This window comes from Coturnix japonica, chromosome 4 (assembly GCF_054131305.1).
Source record: "Coturnix japonica strain WE chromosome 4, WE-NBRP24, whole genome shotgun sequence".
NCBI lineage: Eukaryota > Metazoa > Chordata > Aves > Galliformes > Phasianidae > Coturnix > Coturnix japonica.
This window is the reverse complement of record NC_140666.1, coordinates 71,046,213-71,073,409: the sequence shown is the minus strand read 5'-3', so window position 1 is coordinate 71,073,409 and position 27,197 is coordinate 71,046,213. Positions and strand designations below refer to the sequence as shown.

The 27,197-nt window shown below is 38.0% G+C and overlaps 2 protein-coding genes across 8 annotated transcripts in view; both read left to right on the top strand.

The window, feature by feature from the left end:
* The window catches only part of KLHL5 (kelch like family member 5), a 46,848-nt gene extending 45,003 nt beyond the window's left edge, over nucleotides 1-1,845 (top strand). For all 6 annotated transcript variants that reach the window (XM_015862474.3, XM_085547247.1, XM_085547248.1 and 3 more), the window contains one exon: nucleotides 326-1,845. In XM_015862474.3, coding sequence (XP_015717960.2) covers nucleotides 326-382 — 57 coding nt within the window. In that variant the 3' untranslated portion in view covers nucleotides 383-1,845. The remainder of the gene's footprint in view (nucleotides 1-325) is intronic.
* A 211-nt stretch (nucleotides 1,846-2,056) lies between these two features.
* Nucleotides 2,057-27,197, top strand: part of WDR19 (WD repeat domain 19) — a 29,629-nt gene continuing 4,488 nt past the window's right edge. For both annotated transcript variants that reach the window (XR_014945999.1, XM_015862466.3), the window contains exons 1-32: nucleotides 2,057-2,145; nucleotides 3,082-3,173; nucleotides 3,426-3,491; nucleotides 5,007-5,132; nucleotides 5,727-5,842; nucleotides 6,174-6,289; nucleotides 7,557-7,637; nucleotides 8,131-8,243; nucleotides 9,445-9,618; nucleotides 10,796-10,866; nucleotides 11,668-11,840; nucleotides 11,922-12,036; nucleotides 12,307-12,413; nucleotides 12,746-12,868; nucleotides 14,397-14,546; nucleotides 15,081-15,228; nucleotides 15,826-16,030; nucleotides 16,596-16,755; nucleotides 17,330-17,440; nucleotides 17,709-17,818; nucleotides 18,885-18,942; nucleotides 19,829-19,975; nucleotides 20,084-20,166; nucleotides 20,658-20,741; nucleotides 21,431-21,577; nucleotides 22,421-22,545; nucleotides 23,126-23,238; nucleotides 23,453-23,521; nucleotides 23,699-23,776; nucleotides 25,226-25,322; nucleotides 25,994-26,118; nucleotides 26,702-26,783. Coding sequence is in view for 1 of the 2 variants with exons in the window: in XM_015862466.3 (XP_015717952.1) it covers nucleotides 2,140-2,145; nucleotides 3,082-3,173; nucleotides 3,426-3,491; nucleotides 5,007-5,132; nucleotides 5,727-5,842; nucleotides 6,174-6,289; nucleotides 7,557-7,637; nucleotides 8,131-8,243; nucleotides 9,445-9,618; nucleotides 10,796-10,866; nucleotides 11,668-11,840; nucleotides 11,922-12,036; nucleotides 12,307-12,413; nucleotides 12,746-12,868; nucleotides 14,397-14,546; nucleotides 15,081-15,228; nucleotides 15,826-16,030; nucleotides 16,596-16,755; nucleotides 17,330-17,440; nucleotides 17,709-17,818; nucleotides 18,885-18,942; nucleotides 19,829-19,975; nucleotides 20,084-20,166; nucleotides 20,658-20,741; nucleotides 21,431-21,577; nucleotides 22,421-22,545; nucleotides 23,126-23,238; nucleotides 23,453-23,521; nucleotides 23,699-23,776; nucleotides 25,226-25,322; nucleotides 25,994-26,118; nucleotides 26,702-26,783 (3,571 nt within the window). In the remaining variant the exon portion in view is untranslated. The remainder of the gene's footprint in view (nucleotides 2,146-3,081; nucleotides 3,174-3,425; nucleotides 3,492-5,006; nucleotides 5,133-5,726; nucleotides 5,843-6,173; nucleotides 6,290-7,556; nucleotides 7,638-8,130; nucleotides 8,244-9,444; nucleotides 9,619-10,795; nucleotides 10,867-11,667; nucleotides 11,841-11,921; nucleotides 12,037-12,306; nucleotides 12,414-12,745; nucleotides 12,869-14,396; nucleotides 14,547-15,080; nucleotides 15,229-15,825; nucleotides 16,031-16,595; nucleotides 16,756-17,329; nucleotides 17,441-17,708; nucleotides 17,819-18,884; nucleotides 18,943-19,828; nucleotides 19,976-20,083; nucleotides 20,167-20,657; nucleotides 20,742-21,430; nucleotides 21,578-22,420; nucleotides 22,546-23,125; nucleotides 23,239-23,452; nucleotides 23,522-23,698; nucleotides 23,777-25,225; nucleotides 25,323-25,993; nucleotides 26,119-26,701; nucleotides 26,784-27,197) is intronic.

Here is a 27,197-nt window from a genome sequence, read left to right as displayed (position 1 = left end):
GTGTTTATTTCAAGTGTGGCTCTTTTTGCAAAAAGAAAAGTATTCCTTTTCCATGAAGCACTCTTGTTAGTCTAAGTCTCCCATTCTCTGCCCCCTCCTCCCCATTTCAAGCTGATTTACTTTGAAGAGACAATTGTTAAAGTCTAAATTTGAGGCCAGTATTGTATGTTTGTTTATTTTAAGTCAAGGTAACAGTGTATGGGTGGTACCACCTCTCTGCTGCAGCTCTGCAGCCATTATCACAAACTTTAAACATGGTCATTCTTAAGCAAAAAGATTTAAACCTGTCTATGTTTCTCTCATGAATGTGTATTTTTGCTTACAGGTTGCACCATTGTGCTTAGGAAGAGCTGGAGCATGTGTTGTGACTGTGAAACTATAGATTCTTTTCTTTGAGAAGGTGACTTTCTCCACTACGGACTCAGCTGATATCTTTTTTCCTCAAGCCAACTAAGAATATGAGGTGCGGGATATCTACAACAACAAAGTGTTTGGTCTCCGTCTCCAACCTACATACATATATATTATTCTTTTGGACCAATATTAAGCACTTTTTAAAGAATTATCTTTATTACCTGCACATTGGAAGAATTACAATCAAATCAGCTGCAACCAAGATGTTGCCAGCAAGGGACCTCCATTGAGGAAATACAAAGAAATGAGTGAACTCATTGTGAACTCAGTGGGATAATCAAATGTTATTGATTTATGGCCTTGACCCCTCAAATATGAAGAGAAATCATATTTCATGCCATTAATATATACAATTCCACCAGTGCAATTGAGGATACCTCTGGGTGAAGCAAGTTACAGAATCCGACCCCATATATTTAATTTGCCTATAATAAATATGTTTTGCTGTGGGTATCTGAACTGTTACAGTGCAGGCTGACAAACCAATGCAAATCATTGTAAATGGCAGGCGTAATGCTTGCCTTAAAAATGAAGTTATGTATTTGGTGAATATTTGCACTTTTACCATCATTCCTAGTTTAGAAATATTTTTTATTTAACCAAAGCCTTATTTTAAATATTGTCTTATAATGCTAATGGAAATCTGCTATTTAATTATGTCTGCAATAGGTTTCTGAAATCCATTGTACTACTTGGATGTTTGAAGGTTTTCCATAAGATGCAGAACATTGTACCTTTGCTCTAATTTGGTTTTTATATCTACGTTGTTATTTTTAAGGAATAAGCATGAGTAACTTAGTGGAAAGAGCTCTAAAGTGTGATGAGAAGTTAACCAATTTAATAAGAGCACTTTGAATTTTTCCAAGCATTCCATTGCATCTAGACTAAAGAGTCTTATTTTGGTTCTCAGTGTGTTTTACACGAGGCTTTGCACTAATGTGAAAGGTATCATTTTGTAAGATGAAATGAAGCAGCAAGGTTACTTCAGAACGCAAAGAGCCAACCCGCCATTTTGAGTGTGGTCAGCGTCTTGTGGTAGGGCCGTGTACGCCTCACAGGGTTTTATTTTCTTTCCAAATGCTTTATGATTTGCCTTGTTTGAGCCCTTTGCTCTGCCACACTCTCGTTTGGAGCAGTCTGAATGTTCTCTGAAGTCTTTCTGTATTTGCTTTCTGTGCCTTGATCCTTGTTTCCAAGCAGTGCGTTGCGGCACGCTGCTTCCTGAGGGATCCTGGGGCTCTCAGCTCACAGCGTTCCCCAGGAGTCTGCAGTGTCCCACACCCAAAGTCTTTGTACACTTGTGATTTTAACTTTCGGTGTGTTCATGCTCTCGACCAACTATTTATTGGTTTAAAGGAAATTACTCAGCGGTGAAACTTCAGTGTTGAAACCTTCTTTGTTTCAAATTGAATACAGCTGAACTTAAATACACTTTCAATGTGTTGTTGCCTTTTTTATTTCTTAGATAGATTTTGTGTATCCGAATCTGAAGCTTTAATTAAAGGTTATTTTCATAGCGCGTCCTTACGTTACGCAGTTTACGAAACCACGCTTACGTGCTCGCTATTCCTCATTGCGCCGTACGCTAACGGCCGCGCGGAGCGATCTCCGCCTCTGATTGGCTGCGCTGTCCTCCCGCCTTGTTTCCGCGGTGACCGGACGCCGGGTGCGGGCGGTTCGTGTTCTCCTCAGCTGGGGCGGGCGGTGCAGGGGGCGGTGGGCGCCATGAAGGTGAGTCCGGCCGGGCGCTGTACGCGGGGTGTGTGCGATGATGGGGCCTCGGGGACGGCAGCGGGGTGAACCCGGCCGGCAGGGCTCTGAACTTCGTACTCTACGCCGCCTCGGCCTCCTCGGTGCGGGGCTTGAGGCCTGTGAGGGGCGCGGGGCGCTCCCAGCCGCGGGAGCCGTTACTGGTGGGCGCTGCCCATAAGGGAATGCGGCTGTCAGGCGTCCGTTGTGCCTGTGTTTTGTTCAGTGAAATGCAAAGTCCGTGCCGCAGGAGATGTAGAGGCCCTTGTTTGGTTTGCTTTTTCCACTCAAGTGTAGCTGGGTGTTTGGGGGACCGCAGGGATGGTGTTTGTCCGACTGTATGGCAGAGGAGAAAAAAGTGAAGTTGTTGGTGTTGTTTTACGCCCAACTGACAGAACAGCCTGTGCAGATGGCAGGCAACATCAGGTAGCTGCTAAGTTCCGTGCTGAGGAATCAAACGCTTGTACAGTTGAGTTGTTTTGCAGCCCTGGTTTGACCCAGCAATTTAGGGAGAGCAAAACAGCTACACGGCTTTAAAAAAATAGATACTGAGCTCATCCCCTGTGACTGAAGGTGCTGTTTGGCCCCACGCTTCTCTATAGAATTCAGAGGGTTAAACACTGTAGTCTATGGATATGAAGGAAGGAGTGTGATGCAGCCATGCAAGAGAAAGAGGGGTCCCACTGCTGAGAGTCACAGCAGTTCTCAGTACAAACACCCAGCGTCAGCAACTTCTATTCGTCCAGCTTAAGCCAAAAGATTGTTCTCTTGAATTTTGATTCTTCGATATATTACAATTATCTGGAAGCCAGTGATGGCTTTTCTCATGAGGGAAGTACCAATACTGTTTTAAGCTTATGACGGTAAGATGTGTAATTTACCCATTTATTTATTTGTTTGTTTTCTTCATGTCTCTAGGAAGTATTCGTTCTATCAGAAAAAGCTTGGTCTGGTTCTGCAGTGCAGTTTGCTTGGCAGAAGACTTTGGGACATTTCCTTGCTGTAACAGGGTAAGATTGAAGATATTTACTGTATTTGTCCATAGTAAACACTGAGAGCAGAGCAAAAAAAAAGTTGTTAAATAAATCTAAACCAAAGCAAAGCATCTGTTATCTGCTTATAAATGTATATATGTGATGCTTATGAGACACATTACTGCAATTATAAAATGTCAAATGTAGAAGTTTTTACGTGTAACCTGATGAATAACAGATGATAATAGATGAAGAGGGGGAATCATTTAATGTGTTAATCTTTTTTAGAGGTGATCACACTGTGAAAATTTTTGATCGTCATGGTCAGAAGAGAAATGAAATTACTTTACCTGGGTAGGTACTGAGATGAGCTTAAATTGTTTGGTTCTTTTAACAAAGTATTTGTGCAGTCTGAGAACTTCATCAGAACAGATGCTGTCACTGGTGGTTGTACCTGGAAAAGAAAACAAGTTGATGAATATGACACAGTAAAATGTGAGCTTATGCTGAGCTGTCAAGGATAACTGGGAAAATATATCCTCGCCGGAAGCATTATTTGTTATTACTAATAATAAACTCAGTATGATTTATTAAAAATATTAAACATGTCTAGTATGATAGTAAGAAAGAGTATAATGCCTTCATATACAGGATATCCATGTTAGACTCTTTATGACTACAATCTTGCTAGTGCCCATTTGCTCGGGATTTGGATAATAGTCTCTCTGAGGAATGATATCCTGTGTTTTGGATTCCTTTTGCTTGCATCACTGGCATAATGTATAAGTTGACATTTTTGCTTCGGATTGGGAGCGAAGTGCTTCTGAAGTGAATCTCAGTGATGTTTACAGTATAGAAACTGGGTTTCTGTCAGGAGAAATTTAAAAAGTGGCATCCTTTGGGAGACGTGGTCTCACTGCTAAAAGGCAGTCAGTCCATCAGAACAGGATAGCCCAGATTAAAGGTGACCATGTGTATATAGTGTGACTTTATGCCCCCACATCACTGTGTTCTGTAAGTCTACTTGTACTGGGCACCATTACCACCTGATGTAGCAGTAGGTATCTAAGAATGTAGTTCAGGATATCAAATGCTTCCTGCTCTAATGCTTGATGTCATAAGGGTCTTAAGTGTTCATACATGTGTTTTGGGAGTAGATGACATCTTTGTTTTCTAGACTAAACCCAAGAAGGTTTTACAAAAGGAGAACTTGAGTTGGAGGCTTACTGAGTTAGTTTGTAGCAGTGTAAGTTTCAGCAGGACCCTTCTAAAGTGGCTTATTTTAATTAGAATGACAAGGAGAACAAAGACTTTAAAAGACTTTAAAAGAAATACCTTTTGAACCAGAAGCTGTAAACTTATATAGTGGAAGAAGAGTGGTGTCCGATGGCACTGATACTTAGTCTGCAGTATATGTTACTTTATATGTGCGTTTTAAACGCTGCTGTTTCCAGTTCATCAGAAACTTTTGGATAAACCTGTTCTGATCATTCAGGGAACAATTTGCAGGAGGTTTTCCTGCTTCTGAAAGACTTATCCAGAATCATTACACTTATTGAAGCAGGACTAAAACATCCCAACAGTGAGTAGACTCTGGGAAGACAGGACCTTACAGAAGGTTTTCACTGTCTCTTGAAAATCTAAGCGGAAACACTTCAAGTGCTTCAGCCTGTGTCATTTTTATGAGATCTGAGTATGGGCACAGCTGCTATAAAAATGTACTTTCCAGACAAGTCTGCAGTCTGTCATGGGCTTGCTTGGTAGGGAAAGGGAAGGGCAGGTACTTCAGCTGGAGAATTACAGCTGTTTCTGTGTATTTTTAAACATAGTTTAATGTAATTAATGAATCTCTGCACATGTTTTCTTCAGTAACTGTGTTGCTATGGACTGGGATAAGGATGGAGATACCTTAGCAATAATCGCAGACAGATGTAGTGCCATTTTTCTCTGGGATGCCAACACAAGCAAAACAAGCCAATTAGACAGTGGCATGAGGTAAGAAAGTTGTGCTTTTTGAAGAGGTGTTTTTGAAGACTTAGACCACTGTAAGCTGCTGCTGCAGCAGCTTATTCCATTAACTCATGCAACTTTTTATTAATTCCTTTATTTTGTGCACACTTAGGTAGTTCTAATATTTGTTGTAGAGACTGTTTGCTTCCTTTAGAAGTTATGCTTTGGTGTGTATGGTTTCATAAAACTTCAAAATAAGTATGCAAGTATGACCTCATTGTGGCCTTCCAGTATTTGAAAGGAGCATTTAAACAGGAAGGGGTATGAGTGTTTACATGGGTTGATAGTGATAGGACAAGGGGGGTTTAGGTTAGATATTAAAAGGACTTTTTTCACACAGAGGGTGGTGACACACCAGAACAGGTTGCCCAAGGAGGTTGTGGATGCCCCATCCCTGATGTGGCTCTGGGCAGCCTGGTCTGGTGGTTGGTGACCCTGCACATAACAGGGGGGGTTGAAACTGGGTGATCATTGTGGTCCTTTTCAACCCAGACCATTATATGATTCTATGAAAATGTTTTTATATGTAAGGACACAAAAGGAATCTACTATGGAAAGTAATCATTTTCTTTATTTTAGGGATTCATTGTCTTTCTTATTATGGTCTCGAGTAGGAGCTTTACTTGCTGTTGGAACGACTAAGGGAAATTTACTTATATACAACCGTCAGACTTCTCGCAAGATTCCTATTCTTGGTGTGTATTGTTCTGAACTTCGGCTTGCACGTTGAAATGGTGGAGTTTTGTTAATACACGTACTTTCCTTTTTTTGTTCTGTGTGTGAATATGCAAATCAAAAATGTGTTTTAGTTTTACCATGGAAGAACAGAGGTGGTGCAAGTTCCTGTAAGGTCAGAAGGCTTCCATCTAAGATTAAAAGATTAAAAATTAACATTTGACTATTGACACATCTATTACGTTTCTTCACATTCTGATAATCTCCATTTGAGTGGTCAAATACAATGTATTTCGTACCAGATTTTTTTGTTTTGTTCATTTGTGTTGTACAGGTTTGTTTCTTTTCCAGGCAAGCACACTAAGCGGATCACTTGTGGTTGTTGGAGCACTGAAAACCTCCTGGCTCTAGGCGGTGAAGACAAAATAATTACTATAAGCAATCAGGAAGGGGATACTATAAGACAGGTAGTATTTATAACCTCTATTTGATTTTAAGACATACATGGATACACCTCATTCTTGAGAGAACTAGAGAGCTACAGCGTGTTGATGCTTTTTTCCATATCCCTGTTTTCAGGGACGAGGAGGCTTTGGGAAGACTAACAGGAGGAGGGCAGATCTAAGTATTTGAACCTCTGCTTTATGCAGCATGATTTATGGTATTAGGATCTCAGTAGCTCTGCTTCTCTTATCTGTTATCCCATCCTGTATATTTTACAAGAAAATCTTAGTGCAGTCTTAGGTTGACTAGCTCAGTGGCAGCACAGGAGAGCTCTCACACAACTTTTATAAAGTCTTTAGTGTTATTTCTTTAGATTGAATACCAGAGGAAAGAACCTTATTTAACCAGTGATTTCTTCCAGGCTGGGCCTCTCACGTCATTGAGAGGCTAACTTTGGTGTTTCCTGTTAGTGTACACAGATTCTCTTACCAAGCATTCCATTTGCTTGCGTAGATCAGCCCTTCCAAGCAATGACAGTTGCTGCACAATATGCAAATGAATATAATTCTCTTTCTAAATTTAACAAATGATGTTTCACTCATGATTCTCAAAGGTCTATCTTAGCTCACTTCATACACTTCCATCTTTATGTCTGAAGACCTATGTGGATGAAGAAATAGTAAATTAAGATTTTAGGATGTGTCTGTTCTTTAAACTAGCTAGCTTCAGTAAGAGAAGTGGTGTAGTTGAGACAGCAAAGACAAAGAAAGGTTTCCTTACAAGGTTTTCTAACCTCATATTGAATACTGTCATTACCGACAGCTGATCCTAGGCCAGTCCCCGTCCAGAGAGAGACAGTCATGGATGCCATGGAGTCTGCTCTCACCTTTACTGCTGCATCTCACAGCTTATATACCAGCATGGCTTCCACGCATGCATGTCCCGTACACCCGTTACACAACCCCCCACACACACAACCCTTCCCACTCCCAGAGTCCTCCCTTGCATAAATCATGTCACCATGGGGCACTCTGCAAGGTGCTTTATCACATCCAGTTCTGTGGTTCCGCTTCAGCTGCCTTGTCTGTTGTTATTTAGCAATTCTTGTGCAATCACTCAGACCTGTTCCCTGATTGACCTTGTTCCACAACAGACTAAGTAATTCTATAGCAATTCTACCTATCTATCCTTAACACTTAAATATACATGGCAGGAATAATGCAATTATTTGTCATTGATATTTGCTGCATTGTGTACTGATTTTTTTCAATCTGAATTTCTTTCATGCAGACCTCAGTGAGTTCAGATCCCAGTGATATACAGTTCTCAGTTATGAAGACTGATGAAAGAATATCAACCAGGGAAAGCACAGTAAGAAGTCAATACAAAATCCTGCAAAAAAGTGTTAATTTGATGTTTCAGGGTTTCTGCTAGTAACTAGTGTTGGCCAGGAAGTAACTTTTTTTTCCTCCTTGACTCAGTACTTTACTTCGAAGCTTTAATTCTGCCCCCTGTCCCTTAAATACCTTCATTTTCAAGCTTTACCTCTTTGCTCAGTAAGGATGTGTCCATGAAAACATGGACAGACTCAGAAGAAATGGGGCTCTCCTAATGCTTCTGCAGGAACAAGTGCTGAATTTGAGATTGTGTATTCTACTGGACTTATATTTAGAACTGTGAACCACTGGTTCACAAGGGGAATAGCCAGAAAATCTCTTCCACTATTAATAAGGATTCAGGATTCAAATTCGTGGCATTCTTAAGGATTATTTTAAGTTCCAAATCTCATCTTTTAGTGCAGGTGTTGAGCCTTATTTTAATGTGACTCTATTCCTCCTGAGTTAATTTTTTCTTTTATTGGCAGGTAAGCTTAGTGGTGGGCAAGAAGACTCTCTTTCTTTTTAATTTGAATGATCCTGATAACCCCATTGATCTGAAATTTCAGCAGTCTTACGGCAGTATTGTAACCTATAGATGGTAAGTAGTGCTTCCTTAATGCAGCATTCTCATATTAACAAGCTAAAGATTTCCTCACTAGTTCTGATAAATGCTGAAAAGGAAAACATATATCGCTTGCTCATTAGGAACTTGTCTTGAATGTATGAATCTACATTTTCTAATTCTTAACAATTCAATGGCTATGAAAGTAAGATTGCTAAAATGTAATTGCCATTGATGTGTTCTGTTTTAGAATGGTAATACTGCTTCTGTCCTGACAATAGATAAAAACTGAGGGCTGAAGTTTGGGTTTGGATGAGTGAATGAATGAGCTATGGTGGAGTTGCATCTTTCAGCTGTTTAGTTTGTTTGCAAAGTTAGGTAAAGTTCTTGCAGCTCCCCTTCTAGGTGATGTTCCTTTGAAGAAATTCTGAGCTAGAAGCTTCAACTCTGTACCCAGAAGTAGCCGTACTGTTTCTGTATTTTTGAATTGTGACACAGTGTCTGTTCAGTCAATGTGTTGTTAACATTTAATGCTTACACATGAATTCTGTAGCTGTATGCTGCTTTATTTTTGGGCACACACCTGACAAAGTGTGCCCGGATTGTTTCCTTGGTAATACTGTATTTTTTTCCCAACTAAGCAGATCAGACATTTGTTTGAATTAACCTTGGCATGCTCCAACCATCTCTGTTTTAACCTGCTTTTTTGTACTTGACACCATGAATATTAAACTATTCGCAAACATGCACTCTGGCTTTACTACTGTGTTTGTAGTGGTGTGCCTTAAGGGCAGAATGATTGCCACTGGTATTTTTAGCATAGCTTTGAAAAAAGAAATAGTCAGCAATAACCTTGAAATTGATGTTTCCACCTTCTGGCACGTTTATACTAATGAAGATACCAAAGTTCTTTCTCCCAGCATCACTGCCATGTGTGCTGCTTGCTGAAAGTAAAGGGGCTCAAGAGAATGTGGAAGAGAGAATAAAGAGGACTTGTGATTGAATGCTGAGCACCCTTGTGTGACAAATTTCTATTTGTTCTTTAGAAATCTTTGATTGTTTTTCCCTTAATCTGTATTATACCCCATTGTTCTACAATGTGTGTATGGATTCGCATAACTTGATTATTTTTCCCATTAGAAAGAGGCATTGACAGCTTACTACAGCAGCCTGAAAGAAAATGCATTTTGCATAATACATAAATAAATATCTTTTGTTATCTTTTTCTTTTTATCAGGTATGGTGATGGCTACATTATGATTGGTTTCTCACGAGGGTATTTTGTAGTTATCTCTACACATATTCGTGAGATAGGTCAAGAAATCTTTCAAGCTCACAATCATAAAGATAATCTAAGCAGCATTGCTATATCGCACTCATTAAACAAAGCTGCGTCATGTGGTGACAATTGGTAAGTGACAGTTTTTATACATAAAGAATAGACTTCATCTTATTTAACTATAGATGTTTGGCATTAGAGCTAGTCTTTAAGGCTCCCAAAGAAGTCTGTGAAGAGAAGATGGGAAGAATTGCTCTCTGGAACTGCCTCTGCCTAAAGTTAGAAGAAGCTAATCTTGACTAGTATCTCTGCACTTGCACTTAAGTTTATTGTCATTAATTGTGTTTTTTAGTGTTGTTTTGTTTTGTTTGTATAAGTAAATAAAACTGAATACTGATTCTTTTTCCAATCTGTTATCTTCTGAAAAGTTCAGATTTCTTCACTGTGATTGATTGGACATAGATGCTTAGCAACACAACTATTCATTTAAATCTAAACTGAATGTAATGTCTTCCTGATAACTTCTTCTGCCTCTTGGTGTTCTTCCAAAATATATTGTACATATGATCGAATAAGCCCTGTAGCTTCTCCACTACTTCCTGTTCCTTTAATAACCTGAATTATTCGGGGGAAAAGCAGCTAAATGAGAGCAGAAGTCTGTTCTGTCCTCAGTTCTCTGTGTGTGACCTTTAGCAGGCTGTCGATTTAAGACACTTGCACATCCAGAGTTGTATACCTATTAGAAAAGCATGGTACAACTTCACATCAATTATTGTACAGTACATTTGATTTGTTAAGTGATTCTTTTGCACATATTAGTGTAAGGTGGAATGACACAAAGATGGTAACAGATATTCAAAAGATTGTTTATAGTGAAAAACTCACCAGTGTGGATGCCTTCACTGGGAAATGCTGAGGCAGTCTCCAAGAGATGCTGCCTTAGTGGTGGTCAGCCCTTAAATGAAGTCTAGAGGAGGTGGAGACAAGCTCCACCCCTTCCGAGAGCACAGCTGAATTGCTCTCACCTGTGCTCCTGTAACTGACCCAACACTTGCCTCAGTTGGTTAATCAGAGGTTCAGGCTGTGATTACCAATTTCCCATACAACTAGGTAACATGAAAGCACAATAAAGCTAGTAGTCCTTTTACTCATTGTGTGCGTGCGTTGCTCTAGGAAATTTCAGCTATTTTGCATTCATGCTCTCATTTTGTTCCATTAGACTTGTTTTAACTGGATTGGGTTGGGCTTCTTACAATTTATGATGACTGAGAATTACATTAGTGAGAAATATTGTTTATTTTTATTTTAGCATTAATATCCATGATCTGTCAGACCTGAGAAAGATGTATGCTATAATAAACATGGATGATGAAGACAAAGGTATGTTAGTAATATCCTTGGGAATGGAAATTTTTATAAATCAGGTAAAAAATAGAATTTTGTTTGTGATTGTTTACATGTATGTATTAACAAAAATTATTGTTGGAAAGCTATGTAAATGTAGAATTTATTATGGAGTTTTTATTTCCCAATTAGTATGCGTTAAGTGATCCACAGCAAAAATGGGAACAAACAGATATTTTTTGAAAGCTTTCTCTTTTTGAAGAATAGAGAAGTACAGCTCTAAGAATATTTGATCAATTAGAGTTTGTTAGGTTTTAGGTTTGTGACTTTTTTGGTGTTTGGGTTGTTTTTTTCATCTGTAATATGGTATATTCAGATGATAAGATAGTACTGTTTCCTACTTCTTTCTGTGTTTTTTGGGTGGGTGGAAATTTCTTAATGCTTTTTTGCATCTCATGTTCTGTGGGGGACAGCAGAGGAAGGGATACTTAATCTGGTTCACAAGTTTTCCAGTTTTCCTCCAGTGGCTTCTGGAACATTCTCATGTGACAACGTTCTTAGTTAGTGAGTTACCACTATTATATTGTGTATCTGTAAGTATTTCAGTTATTGTCTTTACTCTTAGGAAGATGCTAAATTAGTAAATTATGGGTTTGGTCTGAGTGATTCCATTCAATCTTGGAAATATTTTAATTTGTTTGGTTCAAATACACTAGTACCTATATTGCTAGCTGTGAGTTCCCACTATTGTTATATTTTAAAGTGAAAATATTGCTTCTTGGTTTCATTTCAGTAGTAAAGGAAATGATCTTTTGCCAAAACTTGTAAATATTTTAGGTGTTGATCAGCTGGCTTGGACAGATGATGGACAGCTGCTAGCAGTATCTACACGAGGAGCATCCCTCCATGTTTTCTTGACAAAGCTTCCAGTCCTTGGAGATACTTGCAGTACACGGATTGCTTACCTCACTTCTCTTCTTGAAGTTACTATAGTCAATCATGTGGAGAACGTATGATAACCTTTTCCTTTTAAACTTCATTTGGATAAAAAGATTACTAATGGATGGAAACTGATATTGTTTTTTTTACAGGAACTACCAGTTACTGTCTCTGTTGAAGTAGAGCCCAGTTTCATTGCTGTTGGTGTTTATCATTTGGCTGTAGGAATGAACAATCGAGCTTGGTTTTATTTGCTTGGAGAAAACAGTAAGCATTAATTTCATTCTCTTATTTTAAGCAGCCACCTCATTGCTTGTCTTTTTCAATGAATGTGGCATTATGTTAGCTGTGCTGGCCATTCTGCATTGTACAGTTTAAAAAAAAAAAAAAAAAAAAAAAGCCAAATATCCCTATTAGTACAAAATAATGATTTTCCCAATCTGAAGAAGTTATGACAAGACATTGTAGTTATATGAAATAGAACTTCAAGTTCCAGATATTGGTAATGAAATGTTGAATGTTTCTCTCTCTCTGTAGATGTGAAAAAGCTTAAAGATGCAGAGTATCTGGGTACAGTAGCAAGCATGCATCTTAATTCTGATTATGCTGCTGCTCTCTTTGAGGGTAAAGTCCAGTTGCATATGGTAAGAGCTCTGTCAGTTTGGATTTCTGAATTAATAGATTTAAGCTGAACAAGTTTAAGAAAATTTTAAAATTATATGAAGTGGAATAATCTTTGGTTGATGGAGATAGAAATAAAGTCCTTTATTTTTTATGCTGGCTAATTAAAATATAAAACTGATTTTCTGGAAACTTTAGAAATAGAAGCTACTGTAGAACAAGTGAGAGAAGGTGTTTGCTTGTGAATTGTGTGACAGGAAAACTCATTTCTGGACAGTTTGATGCAGGCAAAACTTTGATATCAACGGTGTAGTTACAGTGTAGTCTTGAAGGTCATTTTTTTTCTTACGTTTAGATAGAAAGTGAAGGTTTGGATGCTCAGGAAGAAAGAGAAACTCGACTCTTCCCAGCGGATGATGATAAATACCGAATTTTGTGCCATGCTTTGACTGGTGACTTCCTCATATATGGTACAGATGTGAGTATTATCTCTGCTTTTAAGCATCTTTTAAAATTGAAGGTATTTCTGTTCACGTGATTTGAATTATTATCAATTTTTGCAGAAAAAAAAAATCCTTCTGAGAAATTTACTTCAGAATATTTTCTATGCAAAAGCAGTCAAAATTGCATTCAACTTCCCCTAACTGTTGCACTTATATGAGATGTTTTGGCAGGAATATTGTTTTACTAGGGTTTGGTTCAAAAGACTGCTCTTTTTACTAGCAGAATTTAATTCTTTTGTAGTAGTGACATGATTGGCAATCAAAGCATCTTCCAGATATAAGAAAAAAGCTTAGGGCTTATTTTGAAAATATATTTATTTAAGTGGTAACATGATAGATGTGGACCCAAAGATAATGAGGTAAGAAAGTATTATGGTGTAAATGTAGGTCTCAGCTTACTACTGAACCATAATGTGAACATGCTTGTGGACTTTTCAGGAGATTTTCCTCTGTATGAGGTTTGTTGTTGTTGTTTTAGTATTTTTTGCCATAGGGAATACAGGGCATGTTTGACATTGTATTGTGCTCTTCACTGGAATGAACTAGTACTGATAAATTTTAAATAGTAAATTCAGAACCAATCCATTGGGTGTGTAGATGTTTTACAATTGATTTCAAAAGCTTGTTTTACTTCTGGTGTTCTTGTTTGTGCAACAGTAGTTGAGAAATAGTGTTTATCACCAGTAAGCTTGTTTGCTTTTCCCCCTGTATTAAATAAGCCTGAATTTGTCTTTCTTCTTGGGCGGCACATTATTCAGCATTGATTGAAGGCTAAGTTTCTTTCAAGAAAGAAGCAGGCATTTCCCCTCACTTCAGAACTGCACTGTAATGTCTCCATAAAGCAAAGTGAGAACAAGAACACCCATTTTCCTCCCTCTTTCCTAAAACTGTTTCACAGTTTTCTTCTGCGTGAGGGCAAGTGAAGTAGAAGGAACCAAAACAGGACTACGTAAATAGCACCACTTAGTTTCCATTCTTTTTCTGTGAAGCATTTTCAGTTGATAATTTAGGTCTTAGCTGAAGATTCTACTTCCACAGTGGTTAACCATGCTCTTAAATGAGGACATCCAAAGTTTATTTGAATTAATTTCAATCTCTGTATTCCTAGTTTATTTCTGGGTATTTTTTAATTGTAAATTGTTAATGATACAACCAGTGCTAGTTAGAGAAATAAGAAATAATTAACAGCTGTTCTACATTCTTATTTTTTCATTGGAAAAGGCAGGAGGTGAGGTAGTGAGGTGGGTTTTTTCCTTTCAAATAAAAAAGGTCCTCCTCTTTCTTTTTTATCTCACTCCCACGAAGTTTTCCTATGCTGCCCAATAACATCTCTCAATGAGGAAAAAAGTCAAAAGAAAGCTGGAAATGCTGTTTTTCACGTGTTCTTACTCAGATCTCTAAAATGGGAAAAAAAAAACCAACAACCCACAATCAAATTCATGATCTACTTGCCATTTATTAGTGTCAATATTAGCTTTTTCCATTTTTTTCTTTTCTCATTAGACTGGAGTTATTCATTATTTCTACATCGAAGACTGGCAATATGTGAATGAATATCGTCATCCTGTCAGCGTGAGAAAAATTTTTCCAGATCCTAATGGAACCAGACTGGCTTTCATAGATGAAAAAAGTGATGGCTTTGTCTATTGCCCAGTAAGTTAGTATGGGATACTCATGCCGTTATATTTACAATCTAGGACTCCAACTATCTTGTAAAGCATGTTTTATCAATAGAAGTTTTGTTACTCAACACATGCTAGAAGAAGAAATTGCCAAAAGGGCTTAAATGGTAAAGAATAGTTATGTAAAGAAATGAAATGTGTCATAGTAGATCAGAGTAATTGAATTACATTAAATGCCTTTCAGAAATTAGATATTAGTGTATTCCAATACAATTTTAGCTAATGTTTAAGTGCTAACTTTCAGTTTCAGTACTGCCTGTCCCAATGCTCTTCTTCCAAGGAAAGTAAATATCATGCTTGTGACATGTATTTTCTGTGTTTACTTCCCTTCTGAATTAAACAATTACACTATTCAGAGTCACAGCTCATAAGAAAACTTTTGTAATAAGAATTTTGTATTTCTGCACCACTTCTATTCCTCTATTTTTAATCGTTATCTGAATGAAAATTTAGCTTGTATCATTAGTCTTGCTTCCTTGTAATTTTACTTCTGCATTGTTTCTAGGTGAATGATAGAATATATGAAATTCCAAATTTCTCACCAACCATTAAAGGAATCCTCTGGGAAAACTGGCCAATGGATAAAGGTGTTTTTGTTGCTTATGATGATGACAAAGCATACACTTATGTCTTTCATAAAGACGCCATTCAAGGTACTGTAAATGCTTTGAAAATCTCCGCAATTGCTTCAGTTATTAAAGCAAAGCATATTCTGTTTTTAATTTGTATTAAATATTTCCACATCCGTGTATGAAAATGAACAGTACAGAGGTTCTGAAGGTAACTGTCTAATAAAAAAGTAAACGTTGTGTAGGTTTCTCTGCAGACTTCTAGCAAGAGACATTCTGATTTAACCCTTCAATCTTCTTGCTCTTATACTCTTCTGTCTTATAATTACGCATTACGCTTCAATTGTATTTTGAATGTTCAAGAGAAGCTCTTAGGATCAGAGATAAAACTTCTGTTCACTTATAGTATTAATCAGAAGTGTAACCGTAGCTATTTCTACATGAGTGGCAAATGCCAAGAACTTTATCTATCAACATATGGAAAATGATTTTTATCATTTACAAGTTTTAACAGACTTTTTTCTATTTCACTGGCAAACATCCTCTTTTAGAGTAGATTGTGACTGTCAGAATTAAAAACCTTGAGTTAACAGCCAGCAGCCTTCACTGGTTACCACATTTCTTTTACCAGGTAGGGTTTTTAAAAACGGTGTCTTCTTTCTTCCCAATCTTTGAATCTAGGATCGAAGATTATATTGGCAGGTGCTACAGAAGTCCCCTTTTCCCAAAAACCTTTATTGTTGTATGATGGAGAATTAACTTGTCAGACTCAGAGTGGGAAAACAAACAATATCTATCTCAGTACTCACAGTTTCCTTGGAGATCTGAAAGACTTTGGACCTAATGAGCTGGCACAAATGCTTACTCAAACGTTAATGTTGAAAAGGTACATCTGTGTTTTAATTCTGTTGTGTAAATTTCTTCTTCTGTGCTTATAGCTCTATGCAGCACACCTTGGTTTTCTGAAAATGTCATGCAGAATGCAGATAAATTAGGTTGATCCATTAGACCACACAGGTGTCTGTGCAAACTAAAGTAAGAGAAACAGTGCTGCTTTCTGTTTTTCCACTGTCAAGTAGAAGTAATTTGTTCAAGACTGATTTGGCATCCTATGACAGTGGCGCTTCCAAAACTGGCTAAGGGTTCTTGCCTCGCTCTTCTTCCACGGCACTGAAGCAAAGTAAAATCAGTGTAATGGAAAAACTGCCAGAATAGGGAAAGCAGGTGGTTTCACGAAAAAGAATAGTAAAAGTAGCAGAACCAGAGCTGTAAGTTATGTGTTTGTACTTCTCCTTTGTTCCTGCTAATTGTCTCTCTCTCTGTGGCTTAGAAGTAGAGATTTTTTTATTTTTTTTTTAGTATTCCTTGTCGTAGTGTTGGGGGGAAAAAAGAGTAGAGAAGGAATTTTATGTACAAGAAATGTCGGTTCTAAATTACTTTTGCCTTTGTAGATTTTCTGAAGCATGGGGGATATGTGTACTTCTGAATGACCAGTCCAGTTGGAATGAGCTGGGCAAAGCTTGCTTACATCACATGGAGGTGGATTTTGCAATACGTGTTTATCGGACATGTGGTAATGCTGGGATGGTGATGTCACTAGAAGAAATAAAGGTAAAACATAAAGTCTTTTTTCAATGAGGAGTTCTGTCATTTAATTCTAATTAAGAATTTCTAATTCATTTTTTTTTAAATTTTTTTTTTCCTAAATAAAAGGTGAATCATTTTCAAGAGAGTTATAGAGGAGAAAGCATTCAAACCACAGAACTCTTGCTTGGTTTCCTCTTCACATGGTTGCAGTGCTCTACTGGAATGAAGAATTCTTTCCCATATTTTCTTGAGAGGAGTAGAATATACATATTCGTGTGTCAGTCAGGCTCTCTATCCTTTGCTATTTGTTTGTAAGAGAGTTTTTAAGGCCACTAATACGTATTTCTTAAGCAGATTGTATTCAGACATCTGAAAGTGTACATAAATTCGTAGCTTTAGAATATGCTTCTTCAAAGTGTTGCTTTTAGACAGCGTTAGTGGCTTTGAGGTACAATAAGAAAGTAGGGCTTTTTCTGGTTTGTATAATCTGTTACGCATTGTCAGATGTGGGGATGTATTGCTTTACTATGTATACCAGACTGTGTTACCTATACCTTTTGTTTTTCAATGCTGTTGCACCTATTGTGTCCTTTTACAGGGAATAGAAGATCGCAACCTTTTAGCAGGACACCTTGCCATGTTTACTAATAATTTTAATCTGGCTCAGGATTTATACTTGGCATCCTCTCGTCCTATTTCTGCACTTGAGGTATTCAAAATGTGTAAATATTTTCTTTGCAGCTTTCTTCACCTTAATGTTGGAATATTTTACCTTCTGGTAACTCTGCCCTCTGTTGTTTTGTTCTTGCTATTGTGGGACTTGCAGATGTTCTTTTAAGATAAATGTAGCTGTCTCAAATTGTCTACATCCTCCTAGAATACTAGCTCAATAATTGCATTTAAACTAATATAAAGTTCATATTACAATACAGAATATGATGTCTCCATCAGAAAATTGTGCTCTTCTTTGTTAATAGATGCGGAAAGACTTGCAGCACTGGGACAGTGCACTTCAGCTGGCTAAGTGTTTGGCTCCAGACCAGATCCCATTCATATCAAGGGAATATGCTCTGCAACTTGAATTCACGTAAGTTCTCCTGTAAAGATGTAGTGTAAGAACATTAAAACCAGTGTTCATGCTAACTAGAGGAACAGGCAATTGTGATACTGCAGCTGAGAAAGTTCAGCTGTAATGCTGAGTCATCAGGTTTTGCAACTGTAGAGTCAGAAGAATAGTTCTGTAGGAATGCTTCATGCTTGAGGCATAGGTTAGCAAGTAATAGTGACTTTTGATTAATTACAGTGTATCTGCGTTCTTTTTGAATGGTAGGTCCACTATGTAATGTCATCTACTAAATAAGTACTTTGTTGCATGTGAATATTTGGAAAATAAAGAAAATTCTCAGCATTTAAGGCTTCTTGCATTGATCAAATGCTTTGTATTTACAATTTTTGCCTGTCTTTCCTTCAGCACTCAAGAGCCTTCATATTCTTACATTTTAGATAGAAATGTGTCAGATTTCAAGCCTGAAAGTCCCCAAAAGAGAGAATATATTATCTACTTGATGTGATATTGAGCCTATATTGTAACTCCACAGATCAAACCCAGTCAACTTAACATCTTATCCAAATGGAGATGCTCTATATGCTGTTCTGATTTTTGTCATATTCCAGAACTGTTGGAGGACTCTTATTGGTCACAGGCAGGGGAGAACTGAGGCAACTGAAGCAATGAGACCATCTGTAACTTTTGTTCTGAATGTACTTATAAAAATAAAATCAACTTTCACCATTATGTTGAAGGAGGAAAAAGAAAAAATAAGTAGTAGATTACTTTAATTTCCAGCAATATGTGTGGAAGTAGAGATTATATCATTGACTTGTATTGCATACATGGGTATTCTGTGCCTGTCTGTCATGGATTTTGATTGGACTCAGAGTAACGGAATTGAGAGACAGACTTGCCTTTTGATTAGTATCTTACTAAAGGGGAATACCTTAATTCCTTCTTTTGCATACCTCACCTCCTAATTAGCAGTTCTTATCTCTTAAGCAAAGGAGATACATGCATAATCTGAAAGAACTGCTAGGTAGGAAGGTAACAATCTCTTCCAATTAAAACTTGTTCCTTACAATTTCCAATTCTCTTTCAGGGGCGATTATATTAATGCTCTGGCACATTATGAGAAGGGAATCACTGGGGACAGTAAGGTATTTCATTTCTGATATTGATAGCGTGCATAGTATCATACACTGCGCTTTTAAGTGTTTTGTTTCAGACTGATTTGAATTCAGTTTTTTTATTTCAACACTAAATCTACACTACATTATTTTTAATAACCAGAATGATGCTTTCTCTACTCGTAAAACATTATTGCCATTGTATTTGAGTAGCGTAACAAGCCTTAGCTTGAGCATTTCCATAGTAGGTATGCAAACAATGTTGCTAGGATTTCATTGTTAAAGCAAAAATCTTCATTATTCCTTTGCTTATTCTTTGCTGAATTTTTATCTGCGTAAAGACAGACTGGGATTGCATTACAAAGTAGGCATCTTATTCAATAGATATTCCCTTTCTCTGGCATTATTTTCCCTAATATTTGCAAAATACTGTGAAACAGCTCAAATAATAATAGGGGAATTTAATAGAGAAAATAGCAGATTCATTTGCCTTCATAAATTGTCAGTGGCCTTACCATCTTTGGGAAAAACAAAACAAAAAAACACCAAAAACATTAAGACAAAAAGAGATTACAAGCATTTTTTTTATTTTTTTTTTCTACTATTGGCTTAGAAGGAAAGAATGGAGTAGCACTGAGCCATCTGTAATAATATCTTTTCTGTGTGCTTGGCCAGGACAGATCTTGGGAGTAAAATACACAAATAAAAGACAAAAGGGTAAGGAAAAAAAATATAAACAGAGTTTTTCTTAACTACTTAAAAAAATAGCTGAAGCTAAGCAAGAATTTCTGGACAGAAATTGATTGCACCAAGTCAATATAATGTTTTGTTATTTTAAATCAGTGTTTTGTTACCGTGGCTTTTATGAGCTGCAGTTTCTGATACTTACTGTCTCTGCTTTCCATTTTGTTGCTAGTTCCAGGAACACGATGAAGCTTGCCTTGCTGGAGTGGCTCAGATGTCCATTCGAATGGGAGATATCCGTCAGGGCGTAAACCAGGCCATTAAGCATCCCAGTAGGTTACTAAAAAGAGACTGTGGAGCTATTCTGGAGAGTATGAAGGTACTCAAACAAGTTAATAAATCCTAAGGTTGAATATGTGAATACAGTAAGATACTTATTCGTAATCATAATTTACAACTGATATTACAATGATTGTCAATATTACAGCAATTTTCAGAAGCTGCACAGCTGTATGAGAAGGGACAATATTATGACAAGGCAGCATCAGTTTACATCCGATGTAAAAACTGGTAAGTACAGATTGCAGGGTGTTCTATGTGTTGAAGAAGAGATTGTTTCAGTGTGATGTGGTGCTCTTAGGAAAGGAACAGGTCTGCAAATGTCTCTCTGCTTTTGTGGTTCCTCTTCCCAGGCTCGAACAAGAACAGCATTCACCTCTTAGAAGCTTATGTTGGTTTAAATAGCTGAATAATAATAGCTGTTGGTTTAAATAGATGAATTGGAGACAAAAAGTGGCACTTCTTATGCTCATACATCTCAAATGAAGAAGAAGATTCTGTGTTCTTTAAGCCCATTTGTTCATGAAGCAGTCTCTTACTTCTCATTCTGTTTCCAAATATTAAGCACAACTCTTTAAACATTTTAAAGTGCTTTCAAAGCTTACACATTATGTTAAAAAACATTTTTTTAACGTTCTCTTCAGAATTGATATAAATATGCCTGTTCTACCAGGGAAAATTGGAAACCAGAAGTATTTCTTCACCGTGTCTTGTCTTTCCAGGGCAAAGGTTGGTGAACTTCTTCCTCATGTTTCATCTCCAAAGATTCATCTACAATACGCAAAGGCCAAAGAAGCAGACGGCAGGTGTGTTTGCCTCTTTATCTGTATTTATAAATACATCTTAATAGCTGCCCTTGCAAGGCACTGAATAAAGTGTAATTATTGACTAAAATGACGAAGACCAAATCAGGCCTTTATCATTTCAGCCCATAGTCACAAAATTTTAATCACAAAGTTTACTTTTCTGCTTGTCACTATCTGTAGGGAAATGCACTTCAGAGTAGCTTATAAGATGAGACAACCAAGCCTAAATGCATGGATTGGTGAGAGTAGAAAATATTATTAGTGTTAATTGCATAGTGCAAGAATGAGAAATTTCTTCAACTCATTTACAGAACAGAAAATAGTCTCATTTTAGAAACTCTGCTACTAGTTATCTGTTAGGATTTATTGTTCTCTCACTCCCAACTGATTTAATGTGGAGCTGACAGAACAAATGAACTGCTTCTAAGGTACACGAAAGTGGATGCTTGACAGAGTAAGTTAAACATACTTCTGTGGTTTTCTGTTGTCTCATCAAGAAATGTCCTCCAAAGAGAACATAATGTGGAGAGAAAAGAGGTTAGTAAATATGAAACAAGCTTTTTAATGCAAACTGAAAAGTTGTCACACAAAAACCTCTAAGAAGTAAAATACTTTATGTTTCTTTCATACCATACTGAAAAGAGTTATTTAAAAATTAGAAAAACTGTTGTGGAGCTGTAATTTTTCAGGTACAAGGAAGCCGTGGTAGCTTACGAGAATGCAAAACAGTGGGACAGTGTAATCCGACTGTGTTTGGATCACCTTAATAATCCTGAAAGGGCCGTTAATATTGTGAGAGAAACCCAGTCTCTTGATGGAGCAAAGATGGTGGCCAGGTAATAATAATACATTAAGGAGTTAATCACTTTGAGAGCTGTTAACTGTTTCTTCTGCATTGTTGCTGGAGGATAAAATTGTGCTCAGAACAGTAAATCAATTTTATTTGTTTAAGAAATCCTATAAGCTTGTAGAATATATCATATTGCCTTGAATACATTCTTAATACATCCCGTAACTTACCTCAATCTAACATTGGCTTCTTATTCTACTGAAGTAATGTATCACCCTTCAATCATGATTGCATTGTCTAAGCTAGTGATTTTCTAGGTGCAGCTATGGAGAGCACAGTAGAATTAATTGTTATATACAGTTTTCATATTAACTTCTTTCATGAAGAATATTCTTGTATATTAGTATTGTATATTAGTATTGTATATTAGTATTGTATATTAGTATTTTTATTGAACTTACAGCTTATGAGATGAGCAGTTAGAGTTTTAAAAGCATGGAAGAGGTCATACCTGGTGGAAGTTGGTGAGGTATGCTAGTGTATCAGACTCTGTTACTAGTGCTTGGTTAATAACTACATATTTCAGTTTAGTGATTGGAGTTCTTTAAAATTTGGACAACTAAGCAGATACTGCTTTATTTATTTTAACTCTTCAATTGAAAATGACATTAGTGTGAAGTAATGAGATTAGACAATAATCAAAGTTTGCCATGCTGCGTTATTCATAATAAGTTATTTTTACTAACCTATTTAAAAGATGAAACATGTAGATACGAAATAAATCAGAAATATATCATACTTGCATGCTACAAAATACAGTATGTTTCTTAATGTTTGGAGCATTCCTTGTGTTACCTAACTAAGGCATTGATCTGTTCATTCCGACTAGATTTTTCCTGCAGCTCGGTGACTATGGTTCTGCCATCCAGTTCCTGGTCATGTCCAAATGCAATAATGAAGCTTTCACATTAGCTCAACAGCACAACAAGATGGAGATTTATGCTGATATCATCAGTGAGTATTCCAGTTTAGTACTTTGCACACAGTATCTTCTCTCTTATCCACACAGCATGGCTCAAATTATAATCTAAGTGGGTGGAAAAAGGTTTTAAACCTAACTTTGGGGAAGTGTCTGTCTTTATGTGTTAAGTAATACAGAGTCTTGGTTAGAAGTCTGAGTTGTATTCCCTGCTAAATGGTTAGGTAGCTCCTGATGGTCTTTTAATATGCAATACGGGTATACCCTCATATACTTAAGCTATGAAAATAATCCTAATGATAATTTTGATATTACTTTTTCTGTTTCATTGTTGCCAAAACATAATGAAAAAAATAAATAGTATGTCATAGGCCATTCTGTTAAGTCTGTGGAAATCCCATTAACATGTAAAACCTGTGGAAACAATAATTTCAGTGCACTATTAGCCCCCAGTGTCTGACGTTTAGCCTTTTAAGTAGAAAAAAAGCATACAAGAAATAATTTGATTGTAGTTGGCTTTGGGTTTCTCTGTACAATGGGAACTTCTTTCTTTGTTAGGGCCCTTGTCTTACTCAATAAGAATACTCAGATATTGTGGCCTTCTCTCTCTTGCAGCTTCTGAGAGTACCAGCAATGAGGATTATCAGAGTGTTGCGCTGTATTTTGAAGGAGAGAAGAAACATTTTCAGGCGGGAAAATTTTTCTTGTTGTGTGGCCAATATGGACGGGTCAGTACTTCAGTGATAAAGCAGTGAGGGCTGACTGTGCATAGAAACTATAGAAAATACTGTACTTCCAAATCAAGTAGATTTGTAGATTTTTTCACTTGTAGACCTTATCTGTGTTAACTCATCTATGTACTGATACGAAAAGCTGTCAAAAGCTAAGTAAGGTATCTGTATTTATTATTTCAACTTAAACTCTTTTTCTACTTCTTTTTAGGCATTAAAGCATTTTTTGAAAAGTCCAAACACAGAAGACAACCTGGCTATTCAAATGGCAATTGAAACAGTAAGCGGCTTTAATGAAATATTCCTTCTCTTTTCAAGAAGTTTCCTTTCAGTATTGTGGCCCTCTCCCAGCATCAGTAACAAAAAAAAATCTAGCTGCAATTCTTTATGAGAAGTCTCCTTGTGTTGTACTTTTTCTTTTTCCCTCATGGTAATTTCTTCTGTCTTTATTTAATAGGTGGGACAGGCAAAAGATGAAGCCCTAAAAAGTGAACTGATAGATTATCTTACGGGAGAGAATGATGGCATGCCTAAGGTACTGTATTTTTGGTCACAGCTGTTGTGTCCTGTTGCTGCACTACAAGATCATTTGGGTTTATTTTATCCTAAACATTTTGGTAGACAAAGATTGCTTTTTAAGGATTGCTTTCATTAAGGAGTGAGGCTTATGTGATCATTCATTGAGTCATTTCACCCAGTAACAGTCTCAGAAAGATAAGAAAGCAAGTGTCTGAGATACATTCATCTTTCTCTAAGCACTGTGGAAACAGCAGAGGAGATCCAAATTAATGCTCACAGTGGCAAAGAGGCAGAAGTCAGCTGTTCAGATCAGTTAGCCCGCTGGCGGTTGTCTTTCCCAGGTGGTCAGGCAGCCTGTGTGTGTCAAGACAAGCCACGCTACTGATATCTTGCATAACAGGGAACTGGTTGTACTCTCACAGTAGAAGAAAGTAAGGTAGTAATTATAGGATGAAGAACAAAAATACATCAATTAATGAGAAACGTTGTAGACAGATTTTCAAAGTTACTCAGCCTCCCCGATCTTAATCATAGAATCATAGAATGGCTTGGGTTGAAAGGGAGCTCAGGGATCTTGAAGCTCCAACCCCCCCTGCTGTGGGTAAGGCCACCAACCTCCACATTTAATACTAGACCAGGCTGCCCAACCTGGCCTTGAACACCTCCAGTGTTCACCTGTCCCATCCATTAAGTAATTAATGACTGTGTTCTCAAAAGGAAATTAGCCCAAAAACAGTATGAAAATGTGAACTGAAGGGAGAATTTGCCATTGAGGTCACGTGGAAATGTAAATGCTTTCTGTGGATGCCCATGTGACAATTAAACCCTTCAAAAAATCTATAACAATCCCTTTGGATTTCTTACTCCGTAGCAGTATTTAGTCATCTTTGCAGCCATTTCTTTACTGGGGAGCATGTTTATACCTTTCATATTTCTCTTCCCTGGAATGTCTTCCTTTGTTCCTGTTTCTTTTTGTCAATGTGTTTAATGAGACTTGTATACAAAAGCCGCACAGTGTTCTGGAGTACAGCACAAGTAATTGTCTTTAAAGACCTTTGATACAGTTTTAATATGAAATACACACTGTAAGTGTTTGCTTTTACTGATAGCGTCACAGAATTGGTTGCGCCTGGATTTTTGTTTGTTGCTTTTCACTAAGCAGCACCTGAATCTGCTGATGAATTTTGTTTCCAACCTGCCTCCCTGTATCTGGGGAGCATCCCATTACGTGCTGTGTTTCAGATTAAGTTGGCCTTGATTAACAAAGCCAAGGATTCCCCTCGAGCTCTAACACAGTGACCTCCGCAAAGCTTTGGAGTCCCCTTCTGCCACCACAGGCAGCACCCACCAGAGCTGTTGGTTCTCAGCTCAGGAGCCTCACAGCAGGGAGTGGTGGATGAGAGGAGGAAGGGAGCACCACGCTTGGCATTCACCAGTATTAATTGCTTTTGTATGACTTCATTAGGATGCCAAGTACCTATTCCGCTTGTACATGGCGCTGAAGCAATACAGAGAAGCTGCCAGGACTGCTATAATAATCGCCAGGGAAGAGCAGCGTTCAGGTAAGTCAGGTTTTTCTAATGGGGCTACATATGTGACACTATGGCCTCCAACTGCAGAGAACGCAACTTCGTTATACTCTAATAACAGCAAATAAAGAATAGGGGAAGTCTGACCACACTGAACACACTGTATTGCTGAATCTAACTGCATTTAGAAGTTAATGGGCTCCAGTGGTTTCCAGACAGCCCCTGTCAGTGATCTGGAAGCAGCACAGGGCCACAAATTAACATTCACATTTAAATTCTCTCCCTGAAAGGTTTGGGGTTGGCTGGTTACAAAGGCGAGGAGTTGCCAAAGCAAACGATAAAGTAGTTTTCTGCATTAACATTTACCTTTTCTCTGCTTTGTCATGGAAGCAATGTCTTGGATACAGCACCTTCCGTACTTCATGTTTTATCATACAGGGTTGTTATTCACAGAGCTGTTTGGCTGCTGTCTAAATGACTTCTGCAAGTGTATGTTTTTTTCTTACTTGATTCCCTGGCTGATGCTGGTTGGGATCCTGAGACAAACAACTGCCTGTGACTTTGCAAAGGCATTCTCACATGGAAGCTTTGCTCTAAGAATCGATACAGCTTCATGCATGGCTTCCTTACATGTTATTAGGTAAGAAATTATTACCCAACATAAATAAATAACTAAATTCCATTCGGTGTTGTTTGCTCTTAAGGAAACTACCGGAACGCACACGACGTTCTTTTCAGTATGTATTCAGAACTGAAGAAACAGAAGATTAAAATTCCTTCTGAGATGGCTACAAACCTTATGATTCTACACAGCTACATTTTAGTGAAGGTAAGGAACGGGGGAGCTGGGTCTTTACACATGGTGCGGGCCTGGTTGACTGAAGTGTGTGTCTGGGCACTATGTTCATGAACAGACTCCAAGCTAACTGAACTTCAGGAGAATCTGTACCTGTGTGATGCTGCTGCCTCCTTGGTTACACTATTCTTTTTAAAATACTGAATAATTTAAAACCTGTATGTGGCTTCCTGTGCATGTGGTGTTCATACTGAAAAGTATGTGCACTGCTAGTGCTGTTATTAGTCACGATCTTAATTGAAATTAAGCAGGGCAGCCCAGGCTGTTTGTGGCAGCCAACACACGTGACCAGTCGGGAGGACACCACTCAGGCTGTGGCTTTCTTGCACCCCCTGCCTGCAGCCACGAGGCAGCACCTGCTGGTGGTGGGCTGCAGGCTAAGAGAACGCTGCGGAACTGCTCCCATTAGTCTCTGGTCCTTCCTCTAGAGCTTAATACACGTGTGCTCAATTTCACTGACAGGCTGAGGGTGTGCAGCTCCCCAGAGGATCAACACCAAGAGCAGGAGCTGTTCTCTAAAGGCTGGAGTTAATTCCTTGTGTTTGTTGTATTCCAGACTCACGTGAAACGTGGTGACCACATGAAGGGAGCACGTATGCTGATCCGTGTAGCCAACAACATCAGCAAGTTCCCATCACGTGAGTACTGACAGCATCAAGGAGCAGTGTGCTCTGCGGGGCAGCTCAGCAGTCACTCTTAGAAGGTACCTGGGCTGCTTCACTGGGTGCTTCCTCAGTAGAGAACCACCAGGAGGGGTTCCTCAACCAACGTTAAGATGTCCTCAACTGCAGGGCTAAACTGCTGGAGCCGTGCTTAAAGTCTCAGCATCGTATCCAATGAACTGATGTTCTGTGAGTTTTTATCACAAAGTTTAAGTATCCTTCTTGTGGAAAGGCTGCTTGTTTGGTACATGAAATGTTCAAAGGGAAATTTTCTTTGTCTCTGCTGTCCCACATGGCTGCAGTACTGACAGTGCACCTCTCCTCAGCTGTGCACACACAGCTCATTCTCAGCCCACTGCCAGCCTGTGCCACACAGGTACCAGGCAGCAA